We start from the raw sequence: 24,633 nt of genomic DNA, 5'->3' as shown, positions 1-24,633 counted from the left end.
GTTTTCCCCTTCCTGTGTGCTTCCATTCACCTATCTGTAAATGGGGCTTCTGTTATTTTGATTCAACCATGCTTCATTTACATAGGAGACAGGTAAATAGCTGCCTTCTCTCCTGTTCCACCCTGTTTGGCCACAGACTTCAAAGTATACATCCAGTATCCATATTTCCTAATATAGGCATTGTACAATGATATTAATCACCATGGTGCCAGTAGCTTTCAGAAAAGACCTCACTCTATATACTTTTGTAATATTGTATATGGTCAGTGAATTCAATTGCTTATCACGTGCCCTGCATCTTTATAGACCCGTAAACCTTTGCAATGTATTCTTTGAAGAGTAAAACCGAGACCCAGCTTCTCTCTCCTGCTGGGCATAGATGCCATGCTGTCTCCTCCCCCACTTGTTAGCTTGATCGCTTTGTTTACCAGATATGTAACTGGACCTTCATTGTCTCTGCCTGACAACTAGTCAGAGAAGCAAATACACATTCCTTTGGGTAGGACAGATCTGTTTACCAATGCCCCCTGACATACCTGGCTTACACACATTTTAGTCATCATTCCAGCATGTATCCATAACTCTTAATACTACATACGTGCATCATGCCGGTATATTAACCATCACTGAGTTATTAATTTTCCGATGATACCTCACAAGGCATATTTTGTACAAAGAACATTACAATAGTGTGTAGGCTGTGAATTTAGGGATAGTTAGGGTCACTACCACACAACAGACACCTTACTACATGCTCTCATGCTGTGACACGTGTAGTGTTGGCTCGATGCTGAACATTCTGCTGCTGCTCCAACAGAGAGCTTCAGAACATGCTCGGCCTTTGGCATGAACACCAGTGAAGCCCACTCAGTAGTTTGTTTCATTCTCTCCTATTTGCGCTTGCTAGCTCTCTAGGGTCTGCCTACCGTGCAAGTGGCGGTGTGATTGTAGCACAGGTAGGCAACCAGTGCTAGATTTAATCTAGTTAGCACAGGCAACACTAGTAGTGTAGATGTGGCGGCATGGGTTAGCAACCTGGGTACACACTCTCTGGGAATCCTGGGGACCCTTAGTTTCTCACTCCTTTCCAGAGCTCTCAGTCCCAAACACATAAAGCTACATTATATAGGGCAAAGATATGGAACATGAAGATGCTCATTTGCATTTACTAGTTTATGCTCAGACACCCGTAATTGCATGAATAAAAACTTCCCAAACAAAATCCAGATGTGTGAATGTTTGTGGGAAAGCAAACTAAGATAATAAACTGTTTGGGGGAGGAACCATCTTTTTGTTCTGTTTGTAGTGCCTGGCACAATTGGGTCTTGATCCATGACTGGGGCTCCTAGGTGTTACTATTATTTATATTACATAATAACTAAAAAAAGTGCACACGTGGATTATACCGAATCATGCTTCAGAACTCACAAATGTGTTTGCAAATCATTTTCCCCACTCTTTGTGCATCTCCACGTTCACAGGAACAGATTCTGCTTTTCACTCCTGTGATCAGAACTGGCAACTTGCACCTGAACCCAGAATGGTGGAAACGTCATTCTCTTCTACTCTTCAACAAGTTACCCTCTGGCTACCTCCCACAGGGAGTGTTTGCTGACTCAATTCAAAAAAGGAAGTAAGGATATAAATTTGCTTGAGACAATTATTATCCCAATCACAATGTTCTTTTTAAATAAGTGTTTGAGCGAATACCAAAAGGGAGCAATTAAGGGTACGTCTACACTTACCGGAGGGTCCAGCGGCAGGCAATCGATGTTCTGGGATCGATTTATCGCGTCTGGTTTAGACGCGATAAATCGATCCCGGATCGATCCCGGAAGTGCTCGCCGTCGACGCCGGTACTCCAGCTCGGCGAGAGGAGTACGCGGCATCGACGGGGGAGCCTGCCTGCCGCGTCTGGACCCGCGGTAAGTTCGGACTAAGGTACTTCGAATTCAGCTACGAATTTGCTTACCTTAGTCCGAAGTGGGGGCTTAGTGGGGACCAGGCCTAAGACTCTTGCCTCATAAGAACTTGGCAAAGCGCTGAATGGTGAAGCCATAAATCCGTTCCCTTTCTACCTTGCCCCCCAGAGCAAATGTGTCTATTTCTGCAATTTATTCAGCTCAAGAGAGTAATGGAGTCAGATTTGTAAATGGCAATCGGACAAGAAGAAGTTCGCCCTGCTGGAGCCTCATTCACATAGTTAAAATTAGAGTTGTGTTCCCAGCATTAGAAAATGCTGTTGACACAGACACAAATCACACTTTTCTACTCACAGCATAGAGTAGTGGGCAGCTGTGCACAGCTTTGGGAAGTGGGGACTAGAGCTGGATGGGTCACATCGTTTGGACAAAACGTTGTTTTTTGGTGTGAAAAATGTGGATTCCCATTGCCCAGAACATTTCACGAATTTGTGTTGAATTCATCAAAATTGTTTCAGTCGGGAAAAAAAATCCCCCAAAATCTAAGAGTTTCATTTTGACATTTTTGTTTGGATTTTTGTATTTGAAATGACATTTGGTTTTGAATTTTGTTTTAATTTAATTTAAAAAGGTTTAAAAAAAATCTCAAAGAGGGAAAGAAAATGTTTCATATCAGTTCAAACCAAACATTTTGTTTGCCCCGAAACAATTTTTTTTTTACTTTTTCAGGTCGTCACAAAATTTTCATTTCAGGTTGACCCAAAATAAATGTTTTCCACAATTTTTCAGTTTGAGCAGAGAACCAAAAAAATCAGTTATTTGCCCGGTTCTAATGGGGACTTTTGATCCTCTTCCTAGTTGCTATATGAGTGGCCAGAGTATGTTCTTTAAGTTGTCTGTGCCTCTGTTTCCCCTTCCCATCCTTTGCCCTGTCTGTTTACATTCTGAGCTCTCCTGGGCTGTGGTCCCTTCAAAGTCTTTGGAGTATTTCCTTCACAGTTCCTGAACCCACACACTCCCCCTCACAGCCTTCCGAACCTATGCAGGGAAGATGCATCTCTTCTGCAGGCAACAGCTCCGTCTTTGTTATTTCAATGCCATTGGCTTGTAGTTGCTCTGCCATCTCTTCAAGTTGTTTCTGGCCATTAGGACTGGCTCCAAGGTACGGAGAGGGGAGGGCCTTTTTAATTGTCATTTTGGCTTTGCAAGTCACAAAGCTGGCTCAAGTGTGGCAGAACTATCTTGCCATCGGCACAGGAATTGTTGAGTCTTTTTCACCTCACATGAGTTCCCAAATTTTCTAGTGAGAGGAGAAAAGACCCATTCGCCCAATGATAAAATAAATGGCGGGGGACAGGAAGTGAGGATCAAGGCAGGCTTTGCTTGTTGAATTCACCTCTTCTCTTCATCCCCCCGTTCCACGCCATTATTATAAAGTTCCCTTTAATTTCAGCAAGTGTGAAATTTGGGTGTCTCAGCAACAATTAAACCAGCTAATTAAGCAATGCTAATAACTCGGGGGCCAGGCTAATTTGTCCCTTCTGTTGCCCGATCCCATCCTAAAAAGATCCTTCCATTTTGCCAGCTAGCCCAGAAGAACCTGGGCAGACTGTCTGAGTTAGGTAGGGGGTGACTCATGGTGAAAGAGATTCAAGGAGAGAAGTAGTAACCAAAATTGCATGTACATTGCCTTGGAACAGGCAGTCAGGATTGTATTGTGATTATTGTTAGAGGAAAAAAGAAAGAAAATAAAAATCCTGCAGCTTATTCCACAGTGTTTAACTCTGCTTCCTTCCCCAGACCTGAAGAAGAGCTCTGTGTAGCGCGAAAGCTTGTACCTTCCACCAACAGAAGTTGGTCCAATAAAAGCTATTACCCCACCTACCTAGTGTCTGTCATATCCTGGGACCTACATAGCTCAACAACACTGCAAACCGTGTTTAACTTCTCCACTGAGTATCTGTGGTTCTCTCCCCATTTATATATGCCAAAGTTCATAGAGGTCAAGTCCACAATAGCGTTCGTATGTGTTGTCGTTATGTATTATATGTGTAGAGTTGGATGTAGGCGGTTGGAGGTTCTGTTCTCTTTTTAGGGTGTGTTTGACAATGTTGCCTTGTCTGATCAAATCCAGTTTCATGTATTGTTTTGTTAAGGTCACCACAGAGCTTTGTGCTTGGACCCCCAGGAATTTAGCTCCTCAGCGGGTGTTAACCAGCTGAGCATCTGGCCTGTTATTTTGAATATTCTTCTGCAGGAGGATTCAATGGAACACTGCCAAGTGCCTGGCTACGACTCAACGGGATGGAAAAATGGGTCAGACTTTTTGTCAGCCCACGTACCACTTTCCTTTAAGGGCAATGAAAACACCGGGGAGCAGCTAATGCATTCAGACACTGATCAAGGGCAATCAGGCTATTTCTAATCACACCTATGACCAGGCTCTAATCCCTGCAGTGACGATGTTTTGTTCAACCCTGAACAGCAGAGAAATGAGATATTATACACAGGATCTCAGAGTTGGCCTGGTAATCCAGTGCCATCGCAATGCAGAGGACATGTCCTAGCTCGGCTGGGGAATGCACAGTGGCAGCCCATTCAGCCCTTTGCACTTACATAGCATCTTCCACCCCAGCACCTCAGCTCTCTTCACAAGCATTAATTAGTTAAGCAACACAGGACAGGGATGTAGACATTACTACTCACAATTTATAAATGGGGAAATGGAGGTACAGACGGAGTAAATGACTTCCCTAAGGTCAGATGGGAAGTGTTGTGACAGAGACAGGATTAGACTTCTGTATCTTCTGACTCTTAGGGTGGGGTGGGGGAATGGGGAGCCTAATAATCATAGTGGGTTTATAACCATATTTGGTAAATCAGCGGAGCTGGTTGGAAAATGTTTTTTTTCTCCCATGGAAAATTATGATTTTTTTTTAAATAAACAGGAAGAGTCCCCAAAACTGAAAAAAAAAAAAAGTCCAAAAACTGTTGGGAAAAAAAATCCTCAAACTACTGAATACCGGGGGGAAATTGACCAATTTAATTTTTTTCAGTTTTTGGCTGCAAACTTTCTGGGTTGGGGTTTTCCAGTAACAGGTTGAAAATTTTCAAGGAAAGCTGTTACTTTCTGCAAAACTTCTCATCTAGTCAAACAATTTTTCAACAACAAAGAAGTTTCAGGAGAAAATTTTCAGCCAGCTCTATGGAAGATCTAAAGAGTAGGCTCTCCAATCCGAATGTGACTGTCACCTGGAGACGAACGCTGGCCTGCTGACTGGTTCAAGAATGCTGATAGACATCAGCACAGTGCCTGGGGAAGGCTAAGCTTATGAAGAGTAATAATTTTACATGTAAATAGAGCCTTTCCTAGGGAAAGACCGCAAGCTGGTTTTTGTATTTGCCCTCATATAGGAACCGTTCTTGCAGCTCCATGCGGAGTAGAACAAAGGGTACATCCAGGGCCGGTGCAACCATTTAGGCGACCTAGGTGGTTGCCTAAGGCACTAGGATTTGGGGGGCCCCATTTTCTTCGGCAGCGACCACGGCGGTCGGATCTTCGGCCACCTCAGTCGCCGCTGGCATTTAGGCGGAGGGAGCTGGGGCAGTGGAGCACGGGGAGGACTGCCTGCAGCAAGGGGGGGGGGGGCAGCACGCAGGGGAACTCCCCGCCCCAGTTCACCCCTGCCCCGCCTCCTCCCCGAGCACGCCGTGGATACTTCACTTCTCCCGCCTCCCAGGCTTGCGGCGCCAATCAGCTTAGGCGCCGCAAGCCTGGGAGGCGGGAGAAGTGAAGCAGCGACAGCGTGCTCGGGGAGGAGGCGGGGCAGGGGTGAGCTGGGGCGGTGGGGTGCCTCAAGGTGGGGAGCTGCCGTGGGGGGGGGGGCGCCTCAGGGCGGGGGGGGGAGCTGCCGCGGGGGGGGGGTGCCTCAGGGCAGAGGGGGGGAGCTGCCGTGGGGGGGGCGCCTCAGGGCAGAGGGGGGGAGCTGCCGCGGGGGGGGGGGGGGGGCGCCTCAGGGCAGGGGCTCGGGGATGGGGGGGCGCAAGGTGGAAGTTTCGCCTAGGGCGTGAAACATCCTTCCACCGGCCCTGGGTACATCTGCACTGCGAAAAAACAACAACCCTGGGTCAGCAAATCTCAGAGCCTCTGAGCGTGGCTGGCATGTATTTTTTTGTTTTTGTTTTTGTTTTTTGGTAGACATAACCTTACGCACCAGGCATCCTGCACTAGTGACACAACACAACAGTTTTTAGGAGGGGAAATGAAAAAAACCCATTGATTTTCCAAGGGGCGCAGCCAGTTGAATTAGGAGACGTCTCTTGGAGTATGGCTACTGCAGAATTACTACTTATCATAGCCACAGTGTAGCATAAAGCTTTGATAAGCGTAGTGCTCTACTGACCTGGGAGAGCACTCCATGCTTAAATGCAGTAAAGGCAGGAATTTAGACAATTGTTATCGCATTGTCACACCTGATAGCGAGTCTGTAGTACTCATTATGTGAGGAGAAGAGTCCTCTTGGAAGTGGAAGGACTTGGCTGAGCTCTTGAGCTGCAAATTGTCTTCCTCTTGGGAAGGGGCAGGTCCAGATTAGCTGTAGCATGGAGGTAGTTTTGATTGGCACCAACACCGGTGGGGGGAGAGAGGGGCGTGAGTGATACTGAATGACACCTGCATATAACAAGGAATAAACAAGCAGAATCTTACAGCAACTAGACACACAAACCATCTGACTGGAAATATGCATTATAAAATGTGCTTTTATAAAGTGGTATATCTAAAATTTATCCCCAGAAGTGTACACATTTTAAAGCAATACAGATTAGGATTAAGTATCCTGTGTCAACTCATTTCTCTCTTGGCAAGGAAATGGCCCACTCCTGGAGCCAAATCCAGTCTAATCTACCTATTTACCAATCCATTTCTACTGCACTCATCACCGTGATGAGTGACAGTGGAAGTAATTAACCATTGGAACAATTTACCAGGGGTCATGGTGGATTCTCCATCAATGACAATTTTCAAATCAAGATTGGATGTTTTTTTTAAAAAGCTCTGCTCTAGGAATTATTTGGGGGCAGTTCTCTGGCCTGTGCTGTACAGGAGAACAGACTAGCTGATCACAATGGTCCTTTCTGGCCTTAGAATCTGTGAATTTATTAAACTTCCTGACTGCTTAGAAGCTCAGACAATACTGCGTCACAGTTCTGAGTGTGTATCCATTTGGAACTGTACAGCTGTCTAGTGGCTGACTAGAAAGATAGATAGATGTCATACTTTAATGTGCTTGCAGTGTTCTTTTCGCCATGTTGGTCCCAGGATATGAGAGAGACAAGGTGGGTTAAGTAATATCTTTTATTGAACTGGTGAAAGAAACAAGCTTTTGAACTCTTGGAAACTTGAAAGCTTGTGTCTTCCACCACCAAAAGAGACAAACTCTCTCATACTTCTAATCTAACAGATATGGAAGACTATCTTTTAATTCAAGAGCTAGAAGCCTGTGGTTTTGGTAAGAAGGGACTTTCATGATTATGAACACTGTGTGAGGTATCCAGATCATGTGGTGATCGGCGTAGTATAAAAATGTCGATAGATAGATGGGTCCTATTCCCAAATCCACATTTATTCAAGTCGCTAACAATCGTAGTGACTTATATGTAAATGTGGAGATGAGCAAAACTGGATGTGGTCTTGGTTTACATAGACTTGCTGTTGACATATAGACTTTGCAAAACTAAAACAAGGGGTATTTCAAATCCAGCTCCTATGCTATCCCAAGCCCCAGACTTTAGGAGAATTCAGATAACTGATTCTGATTATGGCCCAACTTTATTTCCAAACCTCACTGACTAGGTTATGGTTTTGATTGAGTGAGAGGGTAGGTGTGTGTCCCATTTTACCTGAATCCTCAAGATTCTGTAGTAAGAGAGATTTCAGGTCAAAGATTTTACTCCCAACTTTTCTCTAGTAGTGGCCTTAGACTATAATAGATAAATCCCACTCACTGTTTAACTGCACTGCTGTTCTCCCAACTCCTGACTATGGGATTGAGTCACACCTAAGTTAAATTGAATTTGAGAATGAACTCAGCCTTACCAGGCAAGGTGCCCATGTACGTGTGTGTGCAGCTGCCCTCTTCTACATAGAATCAGAGCTGCCCAGATCCTCCCACCTGGCTGAGTTGTTGAGCTATTCCATAGCGAATTGCATATCAGTTCCACAATTCATAGTTGTTCATACATGCTAGATGTCTTGTATGAGGTGATGCTGTCCACTGTGCTGTCTATCTTTACTTTTCCAGCTATCCAGCTGTCTAGCTATCTGTCTAATTTTCCTAGTTAGCTAGCTACTAGCATGAAAATTCACTAACAAAAATGATATTTAAATCACACCAGTGATCTGAATTAACCTCACAAAAGGCTCAGTCCTGCAGCAAAATTCCCATTACATTGCATCTGTCACATGGAGTTCAATGAGAGTTTTGCCTGAGTGAAGACTGCATGATTGAGCCTACAGGAAGGAAGCCCAAGTTAGAAATTTGGGCCTTTGGATCAGTCCATGATGGTTGAATTTTACATGCAATTAATGTATTTTTCCATCCTTAACATTCTTATAATAATTTCCTTTAAGTTTAGATTTAATAGAACCTCCATGTAGATACGGCTAATTTGACTTTAGCTAAGCAAAGAATGCACATGTTGCTGCTGCTGATTTTGACTTCCAGTCATTGTGTGTGAGTTAAAGGAGGGCAGAGAAATATGACCAGTCATACAGGCCTGGCAAGCAGCCTACTGATGCATTTTTTATGACACCTCTTCCTCAGGTGCAATGTGTGGGCAGATAGGTAGTTTCATCAAGGCGTGTAGCAACTTCAGCAGATGCATCTTGGAATGCCACCCATTTTATCACTCCGGGATTGAACAAAGCACAGTTAAGAGAGACTGGATATTATAATTAACACAAGCCACTACAGGCTGCTGCGTCTGTCACCATTAGAAGAATAACCTGTTGAATTTGCTAGGAGCTATTGCAGTAGAGAAAGGAGCTCGATTTACTGGGAATACAGCAGCTACGAGTGGCTCAGGTAGCCGCTCCAAAGCTATGCTGTGGGGAGGAGGAAGGGGCTCGTATGCTGGATGTAGCAAATCTGGTTGGGTCAGAGCATAAATTTTTGCTTTCTGAGACTGGGGGGAGAGAGAGGAAGCTGCTCGTCTGCTTTTGCTTGGGCTCTCCCAAGGATGGCTTCACTCTTTCAGCACTTGCGGATCCTGCTGTGGAAGAATTGGCTGAGCGTCAAGAGGCAGCCTGTGAGTATGAAAATGAAGCTGCTGGAGGGGTGAGGAGAGAGTCTGAGGCAACGGAATGGAGGGAAGGGAAGTTCGGTGGTTTTTAAAGCCTTTGGGAGCAAGTGACAGGTGTAGAGAGAGGAGGAGAGGCTGGAAGTGAAAACTTGTATTTTTGCGTCAGCTGAAGTCAGGGAGGGATAGCTCAGTGGTTTGAGCATTGGCCTGCTAAACCCAGGTTGTGAGTTTAATCCTTGAGGGGGCCATTTAGGGATCTGGGGCAAAAATCTGTCTGGGGATTGGTCCTGCTTTGAGCAGGGGGTTGGACTAGATGACCTCCTGAGGTCCCTTCCAACTCTGACATTCTATGGTTCTATGAAAGGCTCTGGTCCTGCATCAGGATCCACCAGTATGGACCCTGGGCACCCAGGTGAAGCTCCACGGAAGTCAATGGGGCTCTACAGGGGTCCAGAGGTCCATGCTGGCAGGACCCGATGCAGGAACATGGCCATATCTGATATGTTCATTGTCTGAACTAAGGACCTGATCCTGCTGCTAGCTCCAGGTGGGCAGAGTGCAAGGTACAGAAAAGGGCAACAAAATGATTAGGGGTCTGGAACAGCTTCCATATGAGGTGAGATTAATAAGATTTGGACTTTTCAGCTTGGAAAAGAGACACCTAAGGGTGGATATGATTGAGGTCTCTAAAATCATGACTGGTGTGGAGAAAGTAAATAAGGAAGTGTTATTTACTCCTTCTCAGAACACAAGAACTAGGGGTCACCAAATAAAATTAATAGGCAGCAGGTCTAAAACAAACAAAAGGAAGTATTTCTTCACACAACATACAGTCAACCCGTGGAACTCCTTGCCAGAGGATATTGTGAAGTCCAAGACTATAACAGGGTTAAAAAAAGAACTAGATAAATTCATGGAGATTAGGTCCATCAGTGGCTATTAGCCAGGATGGGTATGGATGGTGTCTCTAGCCGCTGTTTGCCAGAAGCTGGGAATGGGCGACAGCAGATGGATCACTTGATGATTACCTGTTCTGTTCATTCCTTTGGGGGCACCTGGCACTGGCCATTGTCATTAGACAGGATACTGAGCTAGATGGACCTTTGGTCTGACCCAGTATGGCTGTTCTTATGTCTGCAGCTAAATCTAATTCTGTCAAGAGAGTGCTGCTAAGGGGAGACTTCTCACAGATGGTGACCCTGGGGCCATTTTGGCCCCAAACTGTAAGGAACAAGGACTTGTCTATAGAGAGAAACTCAGAATTCATTTCCTCCCATGGTGCACCCAGCAGCCCTGCAGATCTTCCTAGCCTCCTCATAAGCAGCAGTGTCTATTTGTCTATCATTGATTCTTGTGCTGCTCCCAACACCCTGGCCTGCAATTACGTTGCAGGAGTTTACATTAGTAATAATGCGAGTGTGTGTGTGTACGTGCTCAAGGTATTCTTAATTAAACAACATGCATCAGAGATTTGATTGTAGGGGAGGAGGAGAAAGTGGGTAATAATGTAAAAGAATGATAAAGGTACTATTTTCAGTGACATACTGGTATTCTAAATAGCACAGAGAAGAAAAGGCATGTAAATCAGTTGTCTCTAAAGGCTAAAATGTTGCTAAATGCTGAAACTGTGCAAATAGCCGCTGAATGGGAAGGAGCATTTTCCTGTGTCTGATTTGGTGGAGTTGTTTCCCTCATTGGACAATGCAAAGACTCTCTGTCCCACTCCTAGAAATCAGCTCTGCTGTCAGTTACACGGGCGTAAGTCCACATGAGCCCCATTGGCCTTGCTGGAGTTCCTCTGATTCATCCTCCCTCTGATGGTGTATCTCAGAGATGAATCAAGCTCCTAGGCAATGGGCCTACCTCTGGGTTTTCAGTAAAGAGAACATTTCATCACCTTTTGGAAAACTGTGTGGATAATAGCTTTTTTCAAAAAGTATGAATATTGTTGAAAAATACATTTAAAATGGGTCGGCTTTGGGCACAATTGACAGTAAACCAATCCTCTCACGCTTTGACTTCTGGCATAATAACCACCATCCCAGGAACTTTGACACTACTGCCATTACTATTGTCTAGCATTATCTCCATCTAAGAGATGAACCTTCCTGTGTTTTGGTATTTCCAAGTGAATCACCTTAAGGTCATTTTGCAATTTTATTGCCCTTATAAATACTACCTGGTTTTTAATAGTGTACATATAATAGTAATACCCAGTTTTTATCATCAGTAGATGTCAAAGCGCTTGGAGGTCACTATCCTCATCTCCACTTTACAAGTGATTTGCCCAAGCTCACCCAGTAGCAGAGACGAGAGTAGAACCCTACTTTTCCATATCCCTGTTCTAGCCACTAAGGGCTTGTCTTCACTACAGTTGCTGGTTAATCTAAGCTACGCAATTTGAGTGACGTTAGTAGTGTAACACAAGTCGACGTAGCTTAGATCTACTTACCGTGGGGTCCACACTATGTTATGTCGACGGGAGACGCTCTCCCGCCGACATTGCTTCTGCCTCTCGTTGAGGTGGAGTACAGAAATCGGTGGGAGAGTGCTCTCTCATCGATTGAGCATGGCTTCACTAGACTCGCAAAATTGATGCCACTGCATCGATTGCAGAGGCGCCAGTTTAGCTCCGTAGTGAAGACAAACCCGAAGCGACACTGCCTCTCAAAACAAGACAACCACTATTTACAGCATACTAATTATGATACATACATATTGGTAATTGTACTTTCTAACCAAGTTCTGGTGCTCACCAATACAACCAATATAACAAATATGCCTTTATTACTGTTTTATAGCTTTGGTCGTTCACCTTAATTTCCTGGCCTTTGATTGTTTTTATAATCCTGGCTATTGTCCGAATCAAATTCCCTCCGGAGCCTCAACCAAACTGTAAGTAACTGGAACATTTCTATTTCTTTGGGATTTAATTCCCATTTCAGTGACTGAAGTATTACTTTGAAGTATTTGGTTCCTTTACATGTACAATTCTCTATCGTTTCCAGCTGAAATTTCCTTAGGTACAGAATGCTGCATACAAAACGTCTATGCTCTCCTGAGGTTATTTTTATTTACAGGTCTTTCATATTACCTTCATAGTTAGAAAGGGGGTTTACACATATTCCGCATTGAGATCTGCTCAGATACTACTGTAATGGGGGGCAATATAAACCCCTAGATAAACAAAGGGAGAGAGGGCAGTATGAGACACTCCTATTCAGCAAAGAAAGTAAGTACAAAGCTAATGGCCCGCGCCCAGATCCACGAGGGTATTTAGGCTTCTAACTTCCATTGTATTCAGAAGTTAGGAGCCTAAATACTTCTATGGATTTGGGCCCATATCCTTAGCTGGTGTAAATCATAGAATCATAGAATATCAGGATTGGAAGGGACCTCAGCAGGTCATCTAGTCCAACCCCCTACTCAAAGCAGGACCAATCCCCAACTAAATCATCCCAGCCAGGGCTTCGTCAAGCCTGACCTTAAAAACCTCTAAGGAAGGAGATTCCACCACCTCCCTAGGTAACCCATTCCAGTGCTTCACCAATGGATGAAAGAGATCTGCCTCTTTATGTCAGCTGAAGATCTGGTGCTAAACGCATTCCATTTTGTTTGCATATAACCAGTGTTGCCAACTCTTGGGATTTTATCATAAGATGAGCAATATTTGCTGTTTTGTTGGAGTCATGTGACTACATGCTCGGCTTTCATTTTTGTAAAAAAGTAGGTTTTTAGCTCTCGTAGTTACAGAGGAACACTTGGAAATGTGGGGTGAAATCCTTCTCCCTGCTGTGGCCCTGTTACAGCACGGAAAAGGACTGTAGCACTGTAAAGGGCCCTAAAAGCCCTGTATCTGTCCAAAGCAGGATTCCCCTGGTGCAGCCACCACAGAAACAGCCATAAATCTGCCTTCTAAGGACTCCCTTGCAAGTGCTGATGTAGGGTGCGTGGCGGGAGTGGGACAGGGGATAGGAGAGAAGGGGCAGGGGCAGGGCTATAGCACCCAGTGCTTCCTGACCGGCTCCAGTGCATATTTTTAAGGATGCAATCACTGAGCATAAGGAATTGTTTACACTCATGTAGCAATGGACAGATTATTACATGTAGCTAGCACAGTCAGGAAAGAGAATAAGCTGCAGAGAGATAGAACGAGCTTCTCAGACACCGACTTTTCTCATCTAATCAGGGAACCTAAAAGTACCATGAGGTCTGCAACTATGTCCAGTCAAGACTAACACAGCTCAAATCTTAATATCAAATTCTCCATAGGACTGGCTCCTAGGCAATCGACCGGTCTGGAATAATTCACTGACTAATGTTCAATAATGATTAAATAGATTGGGAGGTTTTTGGGGTAGGGAGTATCTTTTTATTGCACACCCGTACAGCACCTAGCACAGACTGATGCCTCTAGCTGCAACAACAGTACAGATAATAATAATAATAATATGCTGTTTGCAGATAATTCAGGAACAGAAAAAGAGCCGAAATGGGTCAGGTACATTATTTGCTATGCCTAGTAAAATATTCACTCTCGGAGTAGAAAAATTAACTAGTCTGCATAGTAACTATGGAAAAAACATCACCCCGCACCACACAGGCAACCCAGATGGTCTTACGGGTCATGGGAATGTGTACAAGATAGAATCTATCCCTAAGGGCTCAACCCACTCAGTCTGCCGAGGAACATAAATTAAACTCCTAGCCCTGACTGGCACTTGCTCTACCCCACCACATCTTCCTATCCCGCTCCTCCACCTTTTTATTCTACTCCTTTGCTTTCCTTTCTGTTGCCGCCTCACATCTTTCTATTCTCGGTATATGCTCTCCTTAGGAAACTGATCCCCATCCTCCATTCATTGCATGATGTCTTGAAAACAACAACCAGATTCAGACAACTGTTTGATATTCTTGCTTAGCTGCCCAGTTACAATGCACCCATCACTGAATTGCCAAGTACAAGTACATTGCTCTCCAGTTAGACCATAATCTCCGCTCTTCCAGTGACATGGACTTTCTGAGGAATCGTGCTCGATACAGTTTACAAAGAAGATGTCACTGGGTTGATTCACAGCCTGCTTTGCATAGGAAGGGCCAGTGCACAGAGCAGAACTATGCACTGTGTGCTCTTAATGTGATAGGAATGTACATCATTTCTGCCCTGAAAGGGTCCCTCATCTGAGGGCCCTCCATGAAAAATGCTCTCCTCCCTGCCCATGAAGTCTTTCCCCTACTTTCCATCATCCAGCATGTCCCTGTTTTTGGCACTAGTAATCTTGGGGGTAGGGAGTAGTGCAGAGAGAAAGATGATCCTTGTGCTGAAAGCCAGTCTTGAGTCTAACCTCGGCCCCTACACATTTGTATTGTAACGTACAAAGTGGGAGGGATGTTCTGCCATGAGCAAGGACTGGCGTGGATGCTGAAAGCCCGCCGAGTGTGGAACTCCCATTGGCCTCAGAGGGGAGTTCTGCTTGCCGGATTGGGCTCTAAGTTAGTAACTCAAGAGTGAGATCCTGAGGTACGAGATAATCATTATTGAGATTAATACTGGGAAATGCCACGCCGCAGTTTAAAAGTAGAGGTTACACAATTTGTCTGTGGCATGTGAGCCAGGATTTACACAGGGTCCTACCTGTGTAGCAGAAGCAGACAGATACATATAGTACATTTTTTTTTAATAATAGAAATTTTAAAAGCCCTGAACAGTTTCACTTTGGGGCTAAGGAGAGAGAAAGAAAGAACCCCAGGTGACAGATGCGAGTCACAAAGGCGCATCTGGAAAGCGCTCAGGTACTACAGAGAGGATGATCACAGCTGAACATGAATAGAATGGTTCCTGCACTGTGCTGAGCGTCCTCAACTCCCATTGACTTCATGGGTGGTACAGGGGAAACCTGCACTTCCAGTTCAGCATCAGTCATGGGGTGAAATCCTGGCCCCACTGAAGTCAATGGAAGTTTTGCTGCTGATTTCAATGAGTGAGGATTTCACTCATGACCCCTAAATTAGCTTGTAAAATCAGCTTCCAGACACCAAGGGCATGACCTTGTGTTCAATGTTAAGCTCATTAAAGGCAATAGGACTAAACGTGTTTAAAATTAAGCATGTGCTTGAATTTTCCTGGGTTGGGGCCTTGCTATCAGGAGCTGCAGTGCTTCATGTTCTCCTCCGTATTGGAAAGCTTTGATAAAAGGTGACATTTCTGATCATTTTGAAGTTTTTCTTTTAACAAATGATACTTTAAAAAAACTTGTTGTGACACAGGAGGGAAGAACCTTTGCCCCAGGGCAAAGCAGATCACAAGCACCCTGAAGGACAGCATGCAGACAAGTCTCTAGCAGCTACCTAAGCAGCCCAGGTGGCTATAAGTTGCACCAAGGGATGAGTCTGCCTCAGGATCAGCTGGCTAGATTGGTTCTTTAAGGCCACCTTCGCTCCCTGCCCTGGTTCCTTGCCAAGGCACAGTTCAGCCGAACCTGAGAATTGGAATCTGTATAGTTTAGAAAACTTGTTTTGAGTTTTCAGACTGTTATACTTTGTTCTCCCTCTAAAGAATGTGGCAACCCCCATCACAAATGTTTAGGGAGCTAGTTCAGGGCTCATTGATGTTGCAGGTTTCCTTCTCTCCTTGCTGATACAAACCTGTCGTGCAGGGACAGCCAATAGAGCTGAGCCCTGGCCTCTCTGTGGGACAGACTGCCAGTTCGTATCGGTTGTGATGGTGATTGTTGCTATGTGGAGACCTGCCCATTAGGCACTGGATTGAGATCACCACAACGAATGGTTTGTATGAGGCTACCAGCAGACTGTATGCTCAGGCAGAAGACCACGTGGGAGCCAGCTGGCCACAGAGGGCACTGATATCATGACTGTGAAAATGAAGGGGAAAAGCCTTGGTTAGAGTGGAATTACCAAAAGCAGTCGGTACCAACCTCACTCTGCTCCCATTGAAGTCAATGGTAAAACTCTTATCAGTAGGTGATGCCTGCTCATTTCTCCTGGGCCAAGTTCAGTCTTGACTTTTGGAGAGATGCCAACAACTCTTGTCAGTATGTCACAATCAGGGGCGGCTCCAGGCACCAGCGCACCAAGCGCATGCCTGGGGCGGCAAGCCGCGGGGGGCGGCCTGCCAGTCGCTGTGAGGGCGGCAGGCAGGTGGCTTTCGGCGGCATGCCTGCAGGAGGTCCGCCGGTCCCGCAGCTTTGGCGGCAATTCGGCGGCGGGGACGCTGATGGCGCGGCACTGGCGGACCCCCTGCAGGCATGCCGCCGAAAGCCGCCTGCCTGCCGTGCTTGGGGCGTCAAAAAACATAGAGCCGCCCCTGGTCACAATAAACCATACTGCTGGCAGCAGAGACGAGCTGCTAACCATTTTTGATGAGATCCTTTTCCCTGCATTCATGTGTAATATCTTACTACCAGATTCATAAAGCTAGGGATGGACCCGCCAGTTATTGGGTCAGTCAGCAGATAATTCTGAAGTTGTTTGATTTTTTAATATGTATATTTGGTGTCAGAGCTATGTTTTGAAGAGATGCCCAGAGCTCTCATGTCAGTAGTCCTTAAAGGTCACAGAGTTGTTGCTAGGGCAGAACTGGTCAATATTTTAACAAGACTCTTTACCCCATATTGATAGTGTGGGGTAATGCCTCATCACTCGATGTAAATAAAGGAGGGATAAGCAAATGAGTTTTGGTAAAATAGGAACAACCTTAGTCTTCTATCCAGAGCGAGATTCAGATATTTTTCTAAGGATTGAAGGAGTGCATTTAACTTCCTTCCCATTTTTGTGCACTTCAATATTTTTTCATTCAGCCTGCGAGAGGCCTGCTCCAAGGCCCTGGATATGAAACCCCCAAACTTTAGGGAATTCTGGATCTGGACCTTATTAAGTGTCTGGCCCTCATGCTTATAATGGAGCAAATCGAAACCTCATATTCATACAGGTGCTTTTAGCTGAATAGTTGCCTTTAATTTGGGAAGGTTCAGATTTTGACTCATCTGGATCAGTTGATGCTACCTGGTTGATACCAGAAATGGGTGTATAGGTTCAGATAAAATAAGGATTTTGATCCCATTCAACTACCATTGAAAACCTCACACCAAATCTTTTTATGAATATTCTACTTTTCTTTCACTATATTTCACGTCTCCCACTGCTCTGCATTTCTGGGTTTCACCTGGATGTGGAAGTGCCAAAATAAAATGAGATAGGCTATTCTTGTACAACGTCCAGCCCAGCTGGAAGTAGAAGAGTCTTGTTTCTGTAGATCCAACATGTCAGGATTTCCTGGATAAGGTTGGGAGAAGCATCCACATTGATGGGCAAATATTTGAACAAAACTTCCAAATTTTTCTTTAGCTTTGCCAATTGCAGTCTAATAAACAATCAGATGCCAGGCCTGGAGGTTAATAGTTGCATTCTGTACAGAGTTTTATCAAATTATTCTTCACAATAAAGTTTTAGTCACCAATTAAAGAGATAAACATGGACTTGGGGAAAGACTGGGAAGTTCTGAGCAGCTTTCAGGTAACACAATGAAATCTTCTAAGGAAGATGGCAGAAGTTCCACTGGAACTATATATCCTTTAAAAAGCAAGCAGACAGTAACTACAGCCCTGGTAGGGGGAAGGAAGAAGTTGAACAAGGAGCAATAATTCAGTAGCATAAGAAGAAGCACATAATGCAGCAGTCTGAATTAAAAGCTACACGTTCTCATATAGCCCATGAGAAGGCAAATAAGCAAAAATGGACTAGCTGGAACACTGGTATTAGGTTAGCGGTTTCTAACCTCTCATCACTCCATAGCCCCCTTTTATCACCTCATGACATGCCCTGGGGCAAATTCTGAATAAGACCTGAATATAATTGGTAATTTTAAAAGAGGGTGAGATGGGAATTATTAATGGGTTACCACAATTCCTGGTTATAAATTAAATAGAAGAGATGATTTAGGTTGCAAAGCCAAGAGAGCAACTATATACCTAGAAGTAGCCATAGCCTGTATCAAATGAATATTTCTTGGTGGAGGAACATGAGGTAGAATCTGTGCTTGTGAAAACATGGTGGAGTGCGTACTACCAGCGTCCTGATCCAAACACGGATGGTGCATATGAAACACTGAGAGAGCTTAGAGAGGCTACAACAGCAAAAATGGGTGACAGGAATGTAACCACCAAGTTATGAACTGACTGAATGTCAGATTGGGGTGTGGCTTATGGGAACAGTGCAATGAACATCTGAAGCTGGGAACAATGAATTCTGGAGCTTCACCAAGCAGCATTGGGCTGGAGGCAGGGAGTTGATGTTTTTCACAACGGGTGTAACAGTAGCCACTGGAGTCATGTGTCATGAGACGGGGTGTTGATCTTTATCTTCCTGACCATGGTCATATGACTGGGCCAGGAAATAAAGTCACAGTTCCTTGCCAACATAAGGGAGGGACATGATGGGGATGGGAGTAGAGAGTGAGAGGCGGAACTGTGCATGGGGAAAGGGAGAAGATCGCATGCACAGCAGATTTAAACATTTTGTGTGGAAAAGTCCAAGAAGGTCAATTTTCATGTAAATATTTTTACTATACATTTTGTAAAATTTTAGTAAATATAAATGACAATAGACATCTAATGAGTTCCAAATGACAAAACAGCATTCAGATTAAACACAGTGCTTTTTAATGAACAAATTTATCCACAAATACGTTCAATGCACTATTTGACAGGTTGAGTGTTCTATGGAGTCCATGTGTCTTATGTATGGAGCATGGGAGGACTTGATAAGGTTTATAATATGATGGCATGGTATGGCAAATTTGAGAGTAAGAGAAGTTTCTCACCTCAAGAAAGTGGTAGTTCTGTGAGGAAAGGAGGGAGGGAGGGTGGACGAAAAGATCATAAAAGTTGCCTGAAACAAATAAAGAATGAACAGGGAGGGAGGAAAAATATTCTTAAATGTCAAGGAACAAACATTTTTAAGGCCCGAGAAGTAACCATTCAGACCCCATCCATCTTGTAGGACAGAATATTAACTTTGGCAGGTGCTGCAAGGCAGAAGATGAATACAGAGAACGCGAAGAGGAAAAGTGAACCACTAAGAGCCAGAAATACAGGGTGTAGACACATAAGAAGAAAGAAATTAATTAAGGACAGCAGTAGTAGGAAGCCAATGAGTGAGTCAGCAGAGCAGATTCAGTCCTGGTATAAATCAGTGTAACTTCCAAATGGGAGTTGCATATTCTTATACCAAGACTGCATTTTAACCAGGGTTGGAGAGTGGCCAATCAAAGAGAATAAGGAAAAGGTAGAGAAGTGTATTGGTCGATAGATTACATGCCAGATCCTCAGCTGGTGTAAATCAGCTTCTCTCTGTGAGTTTACAACCAACTGAGCATCTGGCTCTATGTTTGTCATTAGCATTTACCATTATCTCATGCTCCTGTGCTGGTTTTTCCTGTCCCTAAATTAATAAGTAAAAGAGACAAACCTCTGGAAGTTTAAAGTAGAAAATGCAAGATATGTAAGTTTGATTTCCTTTGCCTGGTGTTGGTAATGATGGCCCTGATCCTACAAACACTTAAGTGCATGCTTACCTTCCCTCGCATGAGCAGTCTCATTGACTTCAATGAACATTCTCGCATGAATATAGTTAAGCATGTCATGTTTGCATGGCTGTATTCCTCTGGGCCCCAATCCTGCAAGAGGACCCCTGTGCTCATGGGAAGCGCCTATGAAATCAGCAGACCAAATCCTCCTCTTGTGCAAATCCGTGTAGCTTTAGTGGCTTCAGTTGAGTAGAACGGGTTGAAAAATTTTTGATGGAACAGTTTTTCCATCAGTAAATGCAGTTTTGTCAAAACCAAAACATTTCATGGGAACATATTGATTTTGACAGAATTTGAGGTGGAAAAGTGTCAAAATGAACCATTTTGACTTTACGGTTTTAATAACGTCAAAACATTTCATTTTGATACAGTAGAAAAGTTTCTTTTTAGACTTGGTTGTTTCAAGATATTTTGATTAAACTTTTATATCCTATTCAAATATTAATGCTAATGTTTTATATATAATCAATAATAATTTATAATGTTTCAGCATAATCAAAGCAAAGTGTTTTTATTCTATCAAAATGAAACATTTTGATGGTTTCAAATCAATTTTTTCTTTTGGAATTTCCATTCTGCAGGACATTTCAAATGTTTTGACTTTTTGTTCCAATTTGGAACTAAAACAACTGTCAAAATGTTGGGATTTCCTGGGGAATAGGCATTCCGGTGCTATGATTTCCAGCAGCTGCAGATGTGGCCTAATATGTCTCTCCATGGGTGCGGACACCGACCAGCTGGATCCAGGTGTAGGTTTGCAGCTCATTGTGGTGTGAGTTTTGTTTGGTTGGGATTTTGTACTTTTCTTTAAGAGTTAGTAAAGAATTAAGAAACCTAAAGTGTTTTTAGAGAGGGAACATGATTTTGACCGAGAGGGGTGTGAATGCACTGTGTTTCATTGCTAGCAAAGGCAGAGTTCCATTGGATGTCTTATTAAAAAGATAAAACTCTGGGTTCTGAATCATATTGTCATGGTGGGTGAAACCACTTTGATAAAAAGATGCTGCTGTGAAGTGTCGTTATTGCTGCTGCAGGGGAAAGACTAGGGCAGGCATTTCCTTGGATGTGTTGCCACATGCTTTTAGTGACAGAAAGACATACTGTGCACAGGGGAGAATTATATGACTTACAGGGCTTTGAGTATTTCTGGGATCCCCCGCCCCCAAGGTCTGCTGAGCTATTGCATAGCAGTAGAAATAATGCAAAATTCAGTGTTGATGATGATAATGAATGTTACATTTAAAGGTTGCAAAGCAGTTCCAATTTCTCCGCCGTGGATGGGCCAGTGCAGCTGAGCTGATGTGAGTGGGGGAATTAGCTGCACTCAGTAAAGGGCTGCCGCTGCTGTAAATTGTTTCCTCCACAAAGCAAGGGATTCTTGAGTTACAACTCCTGCCCTGGATGCCCCTTGGGGCTGGGGCTTACCAAAGGCCATATAGCCAGCCAGAGACAGAGTTGAGGTGAAAGCTCAGAACTTCCTGGTTTCTGCTCTGTGATGGGTGTGGTGATGCTTTGTAATCACAGAAGAATACTGATATGGAGCCTGGTTACTAAGGGCATGCCTACACTATACATTTAAGTCAACCTATGTTAGGCTGATTTACAGCCACCGCAGTAATTACTGCGGTGATTCATGTCCACACTGCCCTTCTTCTGTCGGTGATTCGTGTCCTCACCAGAACCTCTTCCACTGACTTAAGAGGGGCAGTGTGGGGGGCTCAGAGCCCGGGCTCTCAGCTCTGTGTGCAGCTCCCTGCCAGTAGCCCAACTTCCTGCTCCCCACCGGGAACCTGGCTGCCCCACCTCGGCTCCCTGCGCCCCACATATCGTCTGTTGTTTTAAGATCTGTTTTCTCTGAAATAAAAAGAACAGGAGTACTTGTGCCATCTTAGAGACTAACAAATTTATTTGAGCATAAGCTTTCGTGGGCTAAAATCCACTTCATCGGATGCATGCAGTGGAAAATACAGTAGGAAGATATATGTACACAGAGAACATGAAACAATGGGTGTTGCCATACCCACTGTAACGGTTTGTACAGTACATGGCAGTACGTGTACATTGGCCAAACCGGACAGTCTCTACGCAAGAGAATAAATAGACACAAATCAGATGTCAAGAATTATAACATTCAAAAATCAGCCAGAGAACACTTCAACCTCCCTGGTCACTCAATTACAGACCTCAAAGTCACAATATTCCAACAAAAAAATTTCAAAAACAGACGCCAACGAGAAACTGCAGAATTGGAATTAATTTGCAAACTGGACACCATTAAATTGGGGGGAGGGATAGCTCAGTGGTTTGAGCATTAGCCTGCTTAAACCCTGGGTTGTGAGTTCCCTTAAGGGGGCCATTTAGGGAATTGTGGTAAAAATCTGTCTGGGGCATGGTCCTGCTTTGAGCAGGGGGTTGGCCTAGATGACCTCTTGAGGTCCCTTCTAACCCTGATATTCTACAAAATTAGGCTTAAATAAAGACTGGGAGTGGATGGGTCATTATACAAAGTAAAACCTATTTCCCCATGCTAATTTTTTCCCCCTACTGTTACTCACGCCTTCTTGTCAACTGTTGGAAATGGGCCATCCTGATTATCACTACAAAAGTTTTTTTCCCCTCCTGCTGATAATTGCTCACCTTAATTGATTACTCTCATTAGAGTTGGTATGGCAAACCCCATTTTTTCATGTTCTCTGTGTATATATATCTTCCTACTGTATTTTCCACTGCATGCATCCGATGAAGTGGGTTTTAGCCCACGAAAGCTTATGCTCAAATGAATTTGTTAGTCTTTAAGGTGCCACAAGTACTCCTTGTTCTTTTTGCTGATATAGAGTAACACGGCTACCACTCTGAAACCTTTCTCAGAAATGCTTTTGTCCCAGATAAATAATACTTGCCTTTAAGAAGGCCGTCGGGTCGCTGGTTACCACAGTCATTGCCCCAGAGGGAAATGAACTGCGGGTACTGAACAGAAGTCAGATCTGCTGGGAATCACGGTTGATCACAGGGGTTGGTGGCCTGGTCTAAGAGTGGGAAAATGGCATGATTCCATCTTGAGAAAGGTGACAGCTAGAGGGGTGCTTTCAGAGAGACCAGGAGTGGTCAGAGGTGAATTAGCCCAGTAACATGCTCCACTGGCATAAAGAGGCTGTAAAGATGGTAGGGAATGCCCCCAGTGCCAGGGGCTCTCTGTTACCAACCCTTGCAGCCCCAGCATAGAAGACCTGCCAGAGGCGAGCTGGAGGAATGAGTGGGCATGGCAGCTGCACATCACATTCCAGCTGTTCTGGGCCACAGTACATCCCTTAGTTACCCCTAGCCTTGTGGCTGCTGTACCTTACCTGGTGGGGGGTGGGGGGCTGCAAGTCCAGGAGGTGCAAAAACAGCTTCAAGGCACTTTTGCTGTCCTCTCCTCATTTCTACACCAAGGTACAGTGTAGTGGACTGTGCCTTTAAGGGACCAGACCAGCAATGGCACACATCAGGAAAAACAAGCGGCTGGATCCAGGGCAGGTGCAACAAGGATCTGTTTGTCGGAGCCTCCAGCAATGGCATAAAGTAGGTGGAATACAGCCCACAGCTGGTGCCTTTGAGACATTGATATGAAGGCATCAGCCTCTCAGGGTGTTGATGTGCCAGTCACCATCATGGCTGAAACACTGTAGATTGACCTGGGAACCTGCACAGCTAAATGCACGTGCCACTACAGCTTGAGCTAAAGGGCCCAGGCTCTATAGTTGGGGGCAGCACAACAAGTATCCTCTCTGGATTGTCACAGCACACTCACCCAAGGGTTACCCTTGCAGATGAAAACCTGGGTTCTGGAATGCAAGGAAAACGTTCTCTTTAGATTCCCTAGATTTCAATGTATTTATCCCATTGACTCAGAGCCGTATGTTCCGAGTGTTCGGTATGTTGCTAACACTGATGTTACCACTGGGACCATTCAGGCTGTCGTTTCAGCTTTACAGGCATTGCTGACCGCTAATACACGTAATAGATCTAATGCTAGGGCCCATAAAAGAGATGGAGAGAAAGCGGTGACCAGATCAGGGAAAGGCGTGACTGGTCGTCTGTTGTGGTTAAAGGGCAAGCTAATAAATTGCCATTACAGGCCGCACAGAGCTTTCAGGTGGGTGACTCATTTCCGTGTAAGAAATAAGAGCAGCCTTCTTTGCCAGGTGTTTTTTATTATTTGTGCATCTCTTCTTATATGCTGTGATTAAGTGAAAGAGCTTCAGGATTTACTAGAGATGCCGTCATTGAAAATAAGGGCCTTTAATGAGCTGTGTTGGCTGGCAAAGGGCAGGGCAGGGCAAACTGTATTTAAAATGCTGGCCTCTCTAATCATGTAGACCCCATTGAAATCAACCAGAGTTAGGTACCTAAACACCGTTGAGGATCCGGGTCTTTGGATATGCCTACACTGCAATAAAACACCCGCGGCTGGTCTGGGTCAGCTGACTTGGGCGTGTGGGGCTATAAAATGTCAATGTCGATGTTCAAGCTTGGGCTGGAGCCTGGCTCTGGGACCCTCCTGCCTCACGGAGTCCCAGAGCCCAGGACCCAGACCGACCCCAAATGTCTACATGGCAGATTTACAGCCCTGCAGCCCGAGCCCTGTGAGCCTGTCAGCTGACATGGGCCAGCCACAGGTGTTTTATTGCAATACCCTTAGTCTCAATTCTGGCCCCGGCTATGGCATTGCACAAGGGAGGAAGGGGACATAAAGGCACCCACTTACTCCCCTGGGCTGGCTATATGGATCATGGATCACTGAACACGGGATGTGGGGGAGCAGGG

General features: G+C 44.6%; 1 protein-coding gene across 1 annotated transcript in view; it reads left to right on the top strand.

Moving 5' to 3' along the window:
* Positions 1-9,161: 9,161 nt before the first annotated feature.
* The window catches only part of ABCA12 (ATP binding cassette subfamily A member 12), a 126,771-nt gene continuing 111,299 nt past the window's right edge, over positions 9,162-24,633 (top strand). The window contains exons 1-2 of the mRNA XM_065413187.1: positions 9,162-9,230; positions 12,026-12,119. Of these exons, the coding sequence (XP_065269259.1) occupies positions 9,162-9,230; positions 12,026-12,119 (163 nt within the window). The remainder of the gene's footprint in view (positions 9,231-12,025; positions 12,120-24,633) is intronic.

The sequence above is a fragment of the Emys orbicularis genome, chromosome 11, assembly GCF_028017835.1.
Source record: "Emys orbicularis isolate rEmyOrb1 chromosome 11, rEmyOrb1.hap1, whole genome shotgun sequence".
Taxonomy (NCBI): Eukaryota; Metazoa; Chordata; order Testudines; family Emydidae; genus Emys; species Emys orbicularis.
Note: the sequence above shows the minus strand (reverse complement) of the source record. Positions and strands in the feature narration are given on the sequence as shown.